This window comes from Lepisma saccharinum, chromosome 26, assembly GCF_977018435.1.
Source record: "Lepisma saccharinum chromosome 26, izLepSacc3.1, whole genome shotgun sequence".
Classification (NCBI taxonomy): domain Eukaryota; kingdom Metazoa; phylum Arthropoda; class Insecta; order Zygentoma; family Lepismatidae; genus Lepisma; species Lepisma saccharinum.
The window spans coordinates 43,492,344-43,507,031 of NC_139254.1; the positions used below are offsets into that span (position 1 = coordinate 43,492,344).

Consider the following 14,688-nt stretch of genomic DNA (forward strand, 5'->3'; position numbering starts at 1 on the left):
TTTGAAAGTTTACATTACTTGGAGTATTTCTGAGAAAACCGGAAGTTGACAGGTGCCACCATTCCCGAGATATATGGCACACTCTTTTCAAGATGGCGGCCATCAGCACGCAGATGGCGATTTGATTCCAGACTTAACCACCAGACTGTGATAATGACACACTTGTTTGGCACTGTCCTGCATTCGGAGACACATTTTATGGTGTATCTTTCATTAAAATATATTAAAGCTTATATGGTTTTAAAGCTTATAAATTAGGCTACAAAATTTATTGGAAACAATTTCTTGTCATTTAATTTGTTCAAAAGTTACAAGCCAAAAACTTTAGAAAGTACTAGAAAAAATCACTTTTTGAAGTTTACTTTTTAAATTGCGGCAAAACCTCCAACATTATTGAAAAATTGAACATATTCTTTTTGAAGCCCATCTAATGAAGATTAAGGCTAAAGAAAGATTATCTGTCTATGACCATTGGTTACGGAGATATAAGCCAATAGCTGAGAGTCTGCGAAATTGATGTTTGGGGAAGGGGCACTGGGGGGGAAGCACCACGGGGAGGGGCAGGGACGTTTGTTGTTTTGCACTACTAGTAGTGTTCTAACAACTGACCAAAATTCATCTTTTATGGAATTATTCCAGACATGAAACCTTTATTGACTGGGCTACATGTAAAACAACACACTATACTTAAAATTAATTGAAATGTTTTTGTTTTTTTTTGTAATAAACCAATTACAGTGGTTAAAATTCCAACAATCATCATGAATCAAGAACCACTGATCAGCATCAAAGAAGATCTTCTTTTATTTCTTCTTTTATTTAAAGAACTTGTTGAAATTTTGTCATGTGATGTAAATTCAGTCTTATTTTTTTCAGCTCAAATAAATCTATAGAGACTGCACAACAGCTTAAAGAAGAAAAGCAGAAGCAGTTGGAAGAAGTGAAAAGAGAAACAGTTGAAAAGCAGAAACATTATGATTCAACAGTGGAGAAATATGCAAAAATGTGGGAAAGTTACAAGGTAATGTCATATTAGAGAAAGTATAAAATTCTGGTCACATTCAAACACTGCATCTGGAGTTTTTAGTTGAAAGAGCTTCCTTCTTAACTAAATAACCACTCATAAATGAATTGGTATTTACACTTATTTTATTGTTATATAACACATGGTCAGCCACCTGGAGCGAAGTTGACTCACAGTTTCTCTCAGGCACTCCATGCTAACCAGAGGTGTTCATTTTGAGTCAACCTCCCCTCACCCTCACCCTCCGAGATTGCAGTCGCCCTTGCCCCACACTACCCTCACCCTTCAAGATCGCAGTCGCTCTCATCCTCCACTGCCCTCACCCTCCGAGATCGCAGTCGCCCTTGCCCTCCAACGCCCTCACCCTCCAAGATCGCAGTCGCCCTCCTCCATCGCCGCCCTCACCCTCCAAGATCGCAGTCGCCCTCCGAGATCGCAGTTGTCCTCACCCTCCACCGCCCTCACCCTCCAAGAGCAAAGTCACCCTCGCCCACCACCGCCCTCACCCTCTGACATCACAGTCACCCTCACCCTCCACCACCCTCACCCTCCGAGATCGCAATCGCCCTCGCTCTCCACTGCCCTCACCCTCCGAGATTGCAGTTGCCCTCACCCTCCACCACCCTCACCTTCCGAGATCGCCGTCGCCCTCACCCTCCACCACCCTCACCCTCAGAGATCACAATCGCCCTCACCCTCTGAGATTGCAATCGCCCTCGCCCTCCACTGCCCTCACCCTCCGACATCACAGTCGCCCTCGCCCTCCACCACCCTCACCCTCCGAGATCACAGTCGCCCTCACCCTCCAATGCCCTCACCCTCCGAGATCGCAGTAGCCCTTGCCCTCCAAGATTGCAGTCGCCCTCACCCTCCACCGCCCTCATCCTCCGAGATCGCAGTCGCCCTCCACTGCCCTCACCCTCCGAGATCGCAGTTGTCCTCGCCCTCCACCACCCTCAGAGATCGCAATCGCCCTCACCCTCACCCTCCGAGATCGCAATCGCCCTCGCCCTCCACTGCCCTCACCCTCCGACATCGCAGTCACCCTCCACTGCCCTGTCATGTCCTACACCCTCCACACGCCCTCACCCTCCACCAACCCTCACGTCATTACTAGTGGGTGGCTTTTCATATTTGTATTTGTACCTTGAGGAAAATTCATATGCTTTCAACAGTTTCATTCTTCATATATATATATATATATAAAAAGTGAAAGAGGAGAGAGGAAACACTCACCGGACAAAGAAAAAATTCAAATTTTCGTGATGGTATGTCACATCTTCAGGAAAAGAGAGACGTTGTAGAACTAAGTGACAAGATGGAAGAGTAAGCATGACCTGCAGTGTTGCCAGGTCCCGAAAAACAAAAAAAAGTGTTGACAGTACCACAAAAATTATATATATATATATATATATATATATATATATATAGAGGGTGCGGGAAGTGACAAATATGGGGCACCCTCCAGTTCCACACTGCCACCGGCAAATTCACCCTCTACCCCAAAGGAACCTGCAACAGCTCTAACCTAATTTATATCCTCACATGCAACATCTGTGGGAGCTTCTACATTGGGGAAACATCCACAGCCCTGAATCTCCGCATCAACAACCACCGCTCCTCTACCCAAAACCTGGACTTTGCTGTTGCCATTCACACCAATCATCACAATATTCCTTTTAATGACTGCTTCCAGGTAGCGACCGTCCACCCCTTGCCCCAATCCACCAACACCTCAATACGTAGAAGATGGGAGAGGGCCTAAATATCGACCATGAATGCAACCACACCTCCAGGCCTGAACAAGGCCACCCAGTAATGCCCCTCATCCCCTATCCTCACCCTCACCACCACCTTTCTCCAACCAACCCCCCCCCCCCCCCACTCACAGTTTTTGACAAGCCAGGCGAAAGAACCATCTATATATATAAAAGTGTTGACAAGACCACAATATATATATATATTTTGTGGTACTGTCAACACTTATTTTTTTCTTTTCAGGACCTGACAACACTGCAGGTCATGCTTACTCTTCCATCTTGTCACTTAGTTCTACAATGTCTCTACTCCTGAAGATGTGACATGCCATCACGAAAATTTGAATTTTTTCTTTGTCCGGTGAGTTTTTCCTCTCTCCTCTTTCACTTTTTATTTATCCCTTGTGGCCCTTCTTCCTTTTATCCTATATCTATCTATCTATCTATCTATCTATCTTGATTTGGGATACTCTGACAACGTTTTAGAGTTCTATCACAGGTGTTAGCGTATATTTGTGCTTAATGTGCTTATTGTTGCATATACGTATTGGCAGTAATTTCTATGCAATCGTTAACTTTGCCTCTTTGTGTGTGTGTGTGTGTGTGTGTGTCTAATCTGTGCTATAGGACCTGTGGTCTCTAGTTGGATGGGTCAAGAACATTCAGTTATTGGAAACTAATGTTTATGCTAAGATCAAGGAAAACTCCTCCCACAGTGTTACTTTTAGCTGATCGCAAATATGAGGATGAAAGAAGATGATATGAAATTCATAAAGGTACATCGATCGTCTCAGCATTGTCTTCCCTTGTATTTTGAAAAGCTTCGAATAAATTTTTGAAAATGAGATACTGATTTTGGTTCCTGGACGTCCATTAATACAACATGTCAGAAGTTTCAGGGGGGGGGGGGTTGAACCTTTGAACACCCAAAGTCCCTCTCTAAATACTGCCATATGCTGTGACACTGGACAAAGATTTTATGTACATAATACACTATACAAAAGTTCATCCTTTGTCACATTAATTCTTATAAACAATAGATGAAGAGGAAAATTGAAAGTCCTTTTACTAAATTTGTCCCCGGAAATTTAGGAAAAATAAATTCGATTTAAGATGGAAATGAAAACAGATTTTCTAGAAATGACAGGATAATAGATCGTGTGTTTATGTATTTGTTGTTGATGCAATAATAGTAATAATAAAAGCAATATTTTTTTCTGGCAGTACGCAATGATATGCCTTTTGATTGATTTTGTTTATTTTACTTCTCTTTTCTGCAACTTTGGCTAATCGCAAAGATGAAGATGAGTGATGATGAAAGGAACACTAACAAGGAATACACATGCCCAGACCGGCTTTCGAATCCTGGACTCGGGCGTCAGAGACTGCTGTACTAAAAGGTGTTCACAACGATATGCTGTACCGGCATCATTTTATAAATGGCAGTTAAATAAAAATTCCATTACGTGTGGGGAGCTGAAACACTCATCCAAGAGATAACATTAATCACTCACATACAGCTCCTACTTTATGCGGCAGCGGTAACAAATCATATAAATTACTTTGAATGTCTTATCACTCGAATACTTTTATTCTCGTTCTTTGTCTTTCAGACGTGCGTATTTTAAGACTGTTATTGCTTTTATTTTCTGTTACCTACGGAAATCTTTCTAGCACACAAGTAGACACTCCAGGAAAGGAGATATATGTCTCTCCAAGAACTTCAAGTGCCAATGGCATGTGAAATTATACGATTTGGTCTTAATTGATTTCATATTTTAATTTTCGCTCTCAATGCTATCATCAACCGAGTATTTACTTTCTGAACACATAGTACGTGTACCAGTACTGCATACCATATTTTGAGAAACCATATTCTAGTTGTAGGTTTTACCCCCATTGACCAAGAAAATACATTCTTTATGTACACACTTGGAAGTTTTGGTATTTAGTTCCTTCCTTTAATTATATATCTCTCCAAGATTTACAGTTCCTATATGGATATAAACATGAGCTTATTGGAGATTAAAGATAGTTACAATCCATCCTTTCCCTGTACTCATTGGGTAGAACGAGGCACTAAAAAGTGTACATATTTGCCCTATGATAATATAAGTCATTTCATTCCATGTCAGTTCAACAAAAAAAAAAGAGGTTTTGGAACCTATGTTCTCAGATTTTGATGAAACTTGGCACATTTAATCCTTTCATGCTGGTGAGAAACTACATTTTTTCTCTAACTTGTCTGGTTTCATTTCTATAGTTTCTCAAACTTTCTTCTATTCCCAAAGACTCCAAGTGAGCTGCACTCTCTTGGAAAAATAATTCTATCTCCCTTACAAACTATTCAATCTTTTTGAAATTTCACAACAATGGTAACCAAGTAATAACGATTCCAGAAAAAAAATATTTCAACATATCACACTTATATTTTAGTAGACAATTAAATTAATCAAATAGTATTATTATCTAATTTTTTGGAACCGAAAACTTGGTTTACTAAAATTTCAATTATCATCGAGAGGGAAAGGTGCAACACCAACACAAGTATTTTTATAATGAACTTATAAGATCTAACTTACCCAGAGATAAAATTGATAGCTTTTTCATTCCTTCTGAAAATATGACAACTTATTTTTGAACCTTTTTATAAACGGCTACCTGATTTTATATTTTTCAAATTAATTTAAAATCTAAGATTCTAATTCAAAATATCATTGAAGCAAATGTTTAGACCATATAATTGTAAATAATGTTTTCCTGGATGCACAGAGGGCTGGGCACGGGAGAGGGGGCGTGCCTCCATCTCTGGAAAATGAAGGTCAATCAAAAAGTATGTATTTTACACACATTAAGACCTCTCCGATGGCGCAGTGGTAGCGTCGTTGCCTTCTAATCAAGGGGTCCATGGTTCCATACCTGGTAGAGGTACATATAGTGGTTCGGATCCTTCTTTAAACTGTAGGTCCAGTCCCGATTAGCCTTACTGTGAATAAAGTGGACTTAAGACACCAAATCAATCAAATCAGTTCACACACATCCTTTTCTTTCAGTCACAGTCGTTTGTGTATATTATTAAAAGGGTATTGCAGGGACATGATAACTTCATATCTACAGAGTGTTTCTTTCAGGGGGGCGACACTGTTGTGGAGGAATATGCCTCATTTACACTCCTCTCCCCCACCAAAATAAAAGTCCTGCTGATGTCCATGAATTGTTCTTATTAATTATTAGATTGAAAGCATGTCCTTATAATATCTTATATTGTTTTTTTACATTTATTAGGAAAAAGACACATTTTAAAAAGAAGTTGATATTCTAACTTTTAATACACGGAATGAAATTAATGAGAAATATACTTTGCATTATAAGTTGTATATTAAATAGCTTTGGTGACTTTGATGACAAAAATACTTAGTTCCCTTGGCCATCCACATTAATTTCTTTGCATATGAATATTCCAAAAATCTATTCCGTGACAGTTTGTGAATATTATGGGATGAATATTGTTTGTTGCTGTATGCTCAGATGGGATAATAGGAATAATGTTACTACTACGACATTGGGGAGGCTTGTGTGATGCTTTTTATTCTCTTATGTTTGTAGTCATATATTTGGTTAAATTGCATCATATATTAATGTTGCTTATTACGTGATTTATGCATATTGTTAATGTGATTCGTTCAATTGCACCGATTTTTAACCCATGCTAGTTGATAGATGAGGAGGAAGAACTAGCTCCCCACCCACAACCCCCACCCCCATACACACGGAGATATAGAGAGAGGGGTTAACAACATTGTAAGGGCACCCTTACATAAAATATCAGTAGCAGCATTTTAAAAATGATGTTTCAGATAGTCAATATGTTTGGAGCACATTACAAATATTTTCATTTTGTGGCATTCTTCAACCCAATTTCTCCTCTATTGAATGGCTTTGCTGGTTCCAATGGCGGCGATTGGGTTCCAAAACTAGGGATGGGAAGGTGCCAATGCTGAGGGGGCAAGGACAGTTTACTATCTCTTGATAGACAAAGTTTAGTAGCATAGTGCGGGGGCAAAAGTGTCAAAAATAAGGGGGTTAACTGCCCCCCTTGCCCCATAATCGCAGACACTGTCTGGTTCTGTACAGTGAAGATACTATGAGGTAGGATTTATTTTAATTTAAACGGTCCATACTTTGGGATCCAATATCTCCTGTTATTTGTGATTTCTGCACTCGGAAACACATTTTATACGTGGTACATCATAGTCTAAATCTACTGAGTGCCTTCCCGATGGTGCAGTGGTAGCGTCCTCACCTTGTAATCGAGGGGTATCGAGTTCGAAACCCGGTGGAAGCACATATAGTGGTTCGGATCCCACTTTAAACTGTATGTCCAGTTCCGATTAGCTACTGTGCATAAAGTGGACTTAAAACACCAAATAAATAAATCAAATCAATCAATCTAAATCTATTTATTAAAAAATGGACATAATTCATTCTCGAGGGGTATTGTCGGTCAAGGGTCCTGGACATAACCACTTCTAAACCACCCACTCTAATATAAGTAATTCTAAGTGTATGCTTTCAGTCAAATAATCAATAATCATGGATATACGCAGATTTTATTTTTTGGTGGAGGGGGTGTAAACGAGGAATATTCCCCCATAATAGTGCCGCACCCTGAAAGAAACACTCCATCGATATGAAGCATTGATTGGAAGCAACTAGTTACAAGTAACAGTTACTTTATAACACTTAAATTGCAAACTTGTATATTTGTGGCGTGGGAGAAGATCTACATTTGGCAACTTTTAAAGATTTTCGTGGAATCACCTAAGCCAAATTTTCAGGGCTGACTGAAAGCACATACGCCAACTATCTCCTCGTTTCCTTGTTAAAAGAGCAGGGGAGGGGGAGAGTGCATTCAATCCTTCCCAGGGCCAGAATCTGTGGCCAGGTATCTTGTTTTGACAAAGATTTCCAGATATAAACGTTCCTCATACTGAGAATGGAATCTGCTTCAGAAAGTTGCCTAAGGGGTAACAAACAGGTCCACTCGGTTCATAGCTGCAGAACAACGAGTCCCTTTATTTGATCTGTGATAGTGATAGAGAATGCAAATACTTTGTTGCTGATTTTCTGCAGTGATAAATGGCTACTGCTCGCAAACCAAAATCCGCGAATGAACATAGCAACACCTACAGGCATGTTGTCAACATGGATCTTAAATAGTTCTTTATTATTTCGATTTCCTTTTTGAAGTTCTATTGTTCGTCTACACGCAGTGTATGCTTGCTTATAGACTGAAGGGGCCTTTGTCGCGTGTCGCTTTGATAGCGAAGAGACAGGCAACAAGCGACACGGAAGTTTCAAGCCGAAATAACAAGTGGCACTTCAGTCAATCTGCATGCACTCGCCACGAGACAAACTGGGGCAAGAGGTATTCAGACCGAGCATCACACGTCAGTTCGAAAGGTTTCATGTATTAATAAGGGTTCATTTCCAGTGACACGCATTGCTTGTCGTCTGTGAAGGGACAAACGATAAGAAAGCATTCATCGCCTATTCCAATAGACCAAGCGACACGTAAGCGATAAGCGACACCTGTAGCTTTTCGTGTCGCCTCAGTTCGAAAGACTGTTTATTTCTGAAGATTGCTTTGGAAAAGATACATGTTACATGTCCCTTCGGTCTGAAAGTTCAATAAATGAGTGGTTTTTTTTCATTACTGCTATTGAATTGTTATAAGAACTTCTATGCACTGTAAATGGATTGTTTTCCTTAAATTCTAATCTTGCCGCTGTGAAGCAACAAAAAATATATTTTTAAATGTGTGTAGTGCGAACACAAAACCTATCCAGAACTGCAATACTTAGTACAATACACAAAAAAAAAAGGATTTCCTAAAAGCTTTATAAAATGTTTCTCGGGCATTAGAAACGGGAACTTTTAAAAGAATAAGCAAATAATATATTTTTTTAAAGAAGCAAAGCCCTCAATTTTCTTTTTACAATTTACAATATTTTCTTGAACTGCCCATTCCCTATCACAATTATTTTCACAAAAACTGGATCTGTATTGTACGAATTGCATTTGTATTTGGAGTTTTAACAAAACATACAAAGAAAAACCTTGAATAAATTGAAAAATGGGAAATAACGATGGGTTACTTCCCATTATTAAAGAGTATTAAAAAAAGTTTAGATATTCGTTCATTACTCTTTGTACTCTTTGTACTTTATCCTTTTTTAGACGTAATAAACGCTGGTCTGGGTTTCCAAGGAAACTACATTTTTCCAAGTAAATAAATATTTGCAAATGTTTAATGTTCTTTGTTTGTAATTCTTCTAGAGTTTTTAGACGGGACGAGGCTTTTCACGAGCCATCTTGTATTGTCTCGTGTCTCATCGCAACAATGAGACGAGACAGGCATTCAATTTCATCTCGAATTTCAAAAGGCCTGTCCCATATCGTGTCTCATTTCGTGAGCAACACTATGGATCATATATATATTTTATTTATCGCAATTGCAAAGTTAATCCGTCAGTGGCAGCCATGGCTTTGTGCTGCTCAGTTTTATAAATTCAGGATAAAATTATTCTTTTTCCGAGGATTAGTTGTGTCGAAATGTACAAAAATGTTGTTAAGAAAATTTGTTTGTCTCGTCCTCTATATGCTGTGAAAGTTTGTGCATTGACATGCTGTGTATGTTTCTTATCCTACAGACTTGAGACGAGACCGAAATTTGCCCCTCGAGATCAAGATTGGTGCTTACAACTAGAGTAGAGACCGAGACTATGCTAAGTCTTGTCTCATCTCGATACCAGTTTATAAGATTCCTAATTCCAATTAAAAATTTACAATGAGTTTGTAGTATATTGAAGAAAATTATTATGACATGTTTTTTATTGTTGTTATGGGGAATTCGAAAAGTGGTTTTCTTATTTGAAACTCAATTCCCCTCTCCACGAGAAATAATTGATAATTTGTCCCCTCCCTACAGGAATATTTTCTGCCTCTAATGAATAATATAAATATATGAAGACTTATACAATTAAGACTTATTAAAACTTGCGAACCAGCCAGAAGCATAAATAAAATGCATGTAAGTCTTCACATATTAGTTTATTCCAATTAATGATTTTTAAAACAAGTAACTCAGTTATATTTTAACTAACTGTTTTAAAAAAGTCACTTTCCGAACACTGCATATGTCTCTGCGATATCCATTTAATAATAAACACAAACGACTGTGTCAAATAAAATTATATATGTGAAATATATATTTTTAGGTTGACCTTCATTTTCCAAGGAAGGGGGCACGCCTTCCTGTGTCCCGCTTTCTGGGAATTATTTAAAATTTGATACACTAAAAAATTGCTTCAATGATATTTTGAAGCTAAAATCTTAGATTTTAAGTTAATTTGAATAATATATACTCTGGTAGCCACTTTTAAAAATTTTCAGAAATAAGTTGTCAAATTTTCAGAAGGAATGAAAAAGTTATCAATTTTTATTTCTGGGTAAGTTAGATCATATAAGTTCATTATAAAAATACTTGTGTTGGTGTTTCACCTTTCCCTCTCAATGATAATTGAAATTTTAGTAAACCATGTTTTCGGTCCAAAGAAAAATAGAAAATACTATTTTATTAATTAATTAGTGTACTAAAATATAAATGTGAACTGTTGAAATATATTTTTCTGGAATCCTTATTGTTTGGTTAACATTGTTGTAAAGTTTAAGAAAAGATTAAATAAATTTTAAGATTCTCTTAAAATAGTATTCAATGTAAGTTACAACGGGAACAAAATATTATCGAAAAATTGATATATTATATTAGGTGAAGGAAATTTATAATTATTCTTGTAAACAAAAATAAATGAAATTTAATCTCCTCGTGTCTCGATCTGGCCCTGCCGTAACCCTCACCCTCCATCTCCCTCCAGCACCTTCCATCGCCCTCCAGCACCCTCCACTTGCCCTCACCCTCCAACATCCTCCATCCTCCAAAACCCTCCACTTGCCCTCACCCTCCATGCACCCTCACCCTCCGAGATCACTCTCGCCCTCACCCTCCACCGCCCTCATCCTCTGAGATCGCAGTCGCCCTCGCCCTCACCCTCTGAGATCGCTCACGCCCTCCACCACCCTCACCCTCTGAGATCACTCTCACCCTCACCCTCCACTGCCCTCATCCTCTGAGATCGCTCTTGCCCTCACCCTCCACCACCCTCACCTCCGAGATCACTCTCGCCCTTGCCCTCCACTGCCCTTACCCTCCGAGATTGCTCTCACCCTCACCCTCCACCACCCTCACCCTCCGAGATCGCTCTCACCCTCACCCTCCGAGATCGCCCTCACCCTCCACCACCCTCACCCTCCGAGATCACAGTTGCCCTCACCCTCCACCGCCCTCACCCTCACAAGTCTTCTGGAGGGTGAGGGTGAGGTCTGTCCTCACAAGGGTCATCCTCCGGAGGGTGAACACCTCTGATGCTAACTGGAGCCATGGTGGTCTAGTCGGTAAGATATCTGATTGCCATGTGGGAGACCCAGGTTTGGTTTCCAGGGTTGGTGATCGAAGGTCGAATTTTTTCCTGCCTTGTCTTTGCATAAAGTGGCTGTGCTCCAAAATGGCCAAGATCGAGAATGGGGCCCTACTTCCACATATTCTAAATGTGCCTTCATGGCATGGTGCAATATGCATGGGGAACTTAACCTTCTACTTCACCATGCCAGCTATTGAACGAGGGTCATCCAGAAAATAAAGACCGTTTGGTTATACAAAATTAAAAACACAATATTTATTGGAAAAAAAAAACAATTCTGTTACATACCTGAAGCTTCCTTCACTTCTCTACATAAGCACCTCCTACATTTAAACATTTGTCGTATCTGGGCACGAGCTTCAGAATTCCCATGTTATACTCTTCTGCCGCCAGTTCATTAAGCCATGTGGTCACTGCATTCTTCAACTCTTCATCACTTCCAAAACGTTTAATGCCCAGAAACTCTTTCAGCTTAGGGAAAAGGTGGAAATCGCTCGGAGCAAAGTCCGGACTATAGGGTGGATGCTTAAAAAAAATTCCAATCCGAATTGATCCAACAATTCTTGAGTTGCACCAGCAGTGTGAGGGCAGGCATTGCCGTGCAGAAGCACAATTCCTCTCAAAAAGCATTCCTCGCCTCCTGTTTTGGATGGCTCGCCGTAGTTTTCTTACAGTCTCACAATAACGATTTGCATTGATCGTAGTGCCTTTTGGCATGAAATCCACCAAAAGAACACCTTTACAATCCCAAAAGAAGGTTGCCATAACCTTTCGTGTTGAGAGAGTCTGTTTGAATTTTCTCACAGTTCATTTTGACCACCCCAACTGCACAAGAACTACTTCTTGCAACCTACACTCACAGCATTATTAGCACAGCTGTTACGAAAGCCAGTGACCCTGAAAAGAGAAAGAGGAGTGAGCTGCGCAGCGGAAATGCGCGAGCGGTCTTTTGAATGCAGTGACCATCTGGCTTAATGAACTGGCGGCAGAAGAGTATAACATGGGAATTTTGAAGCTCGTGCCCAGATATGACAAATGTTTAAATGTAGGAGGTGATTATGTAGAGAAGTGAAGGAAGCTTCAGGTATGTAAGAGAATTGTTTTTTCCAATAAATATTTTGTTTTTCATTTTGTATAACCAAACGGTCTTTACTTTCTGGGTGACCCTTGTAGTTCCAGTTGGTTAGCTAAATAGAGTGGTCCTCAGGAAACAGTACAATGATCAAGTGCAGGTAGAAAGTATGGTTACCCAACCAGATCATAAAATATCCTTAGTCCAAGTTCACATAATCACTGTTACAGATTTTATCTTGGTGGTGTCTTTTATTCCTTGTGGCAAGTTTTCATTCTATCTTACCAGCTATCAAGTCAGCAGTAATATACGTGTTGGTTTGTTCTCAGTTTCACTTGTTTATTTCTCTCCCTCCTGTGGAAATACCCATTGTTGAGGATTAGAGCCTGGGGCCAAGCACGTTAAGTGGTTGACTTTAGATCTCACCAGTTAACTTCACAGGTTCAAATCCTAACCTGAGACAGTCCCTGTGGCAGAGTGGTTGGCACATTGTGCTACGATGCTAAGAGTGCCGGGTTTGAATCCTGGCCTGGGTATGGATGTTTCTGAGTGTCCATTCATCAATTTCATCATATCATCCCTCATTACCATATTCGCAAATTAGCCAAAAGTGGCACAAGAAGCAAAGTAAAATAAATCAAATCAAACCTAGTCTGAGCCCGGGTGTTTGCGAGTACCCCTTCATCGATTTCAGCTAATCATCACTTAATCTCGTTGCAATTAGCCAAAAGTGGCAGAAAAGCAATGCTAATAACAAAAGTACAAATACATTAAGCCTTAGGTAAAGTTAAACAGGAGCCATAAGTAATAAAGGCAATCATAAAATTACAATTTAGTGTATTATTTTGTAATATACAACAACGGTTATGTCAACTTTTACTGATTATATTTTATGATGTGGTTGACGAACAGATATAGGGCCACCACACTATTCTCTTTCAAGGTTACCACTTGTTATTGTACTGTTTCCTGTGGCCCAGCCTATAAATATTCTTCTCGTATGCATATGCTGCTTGTATTGTAGTCCCTTTCCTGTAATTTACAGTCATTATGAATGCTTTCCCCAATTTACTTTATACGAGGTGCATGTAAAAAAAAGGGCCGATATTTTTTTTAAAAAATAAGAAAATGATAGGAGAAGAAATTTATTGTGATTGATAAATAAGTACATACCTTGGCTATTTTTCGACGTAGTCACGATTAACCTCCAGACATTTCTGATAGCGTGGTACAAGCTTCCGTATACCCTCTGCGTAAAAATATGCCACCTCAGAGTGCAGCCAGTCCAGAACTGATGTCTTGAGCATGTCACTGTCGATGCAAGCCACTTTTTCAGGTGAAGAAAAGGAAAGAAATCGCTGGGGGCAAGGTCGGGGCTGTAATGGGGATGATTGAATAGTTCCCATCGAAATATTTCAATTGTCTCAACAGTACGAGCAGCTGTGTGTGGGCGGGCGTTGTCATGATCAGAAAAATTCCAAAGCGTAGCATTCCTCTCTACCGATTTTGGATTTCGCAATACATCTCTGCTGTAATTGTTCGTCCTGGTTCCAAGAATTTCACAAAAATCACACCCTTTTGGTCCCAAAACACGGTTGCCATGATTTTGTGAACTGAAGGTGTTTGTTTGAATTTCTTCGCTTTAGGAGAACCAGAGTGCCACCATTGCATTGACTGCTCCTTCCACTCCCCAGTGGCATACGATATCCACGTTTCATCCCCATCACTATGTGCGAAAAGAAGTCATCCTCACCCTCCCTCCAGCGGGCCAAAAAATTACGTGCAGCTGGCCTTCTTTGCTCTTTGTGAGCATCTGTCAGCATTTTTGGTACCCACCTCGCACACAGTTTGTGATACCCCAGGTTGTCAGTCACATTTTGATGCACTGTTTTCACAGACACTTCTGGAAACTTTTTGGCGAGTTCAGATATTGTGAACCAGCGATTGGAATGCACTTTCTCGTTAACGCATTCCATCAGATCATCCGTCTGAACACTCATCGTCATGGACATTTGAACGCCCTTCCCGAAACTCTCTTCACCATTGCCTGACCTTCCCTTCACTCATCACTGTCGGTCCATAAATGGCACACAATTCCCGATGGATGTCAGCTGCATTCTGTTCTCTGGCGTTCAGAAATCGTATGACATGCTACTCGCATGTACGCAACCCCACTCTGACGATTCTATCTCTGTTGCAAGCACAAATACTAGGGCATGCTCCTGTGCATGCTCAACTTCATCAGTGTTGCCAACACCGTGTAAAAAATTATCGGCCCTTTTTTTTTTACATGCA

General features: G+C 40.0%; 1 protein-coding gene across 3 annotated transcripts in view; it reads left to right on the plus strand.

The window, feature by feature from the left end:
- The window catches only part of LOC145979374 (uncharacterized), a 124,455-nt gene that overhangs the window by 44,980 nt on the left and 64,787 nt on the right, over window positions 1–14,688 (plus strand). For all 3 annotated transcript variants that reach the window (XM_083112240.1, XM_083112242.1, XM_083112241.1), the window contains exon 4: window positions 877–1,021. In XM_083112240.1, coding sequence (XP_082968366.1) covers window positions 877–1,021 — 145 coding nt within the window. The remainder of the gene's footprint in view (window positions 1–876; window positions 1,022–14,688) is intronic.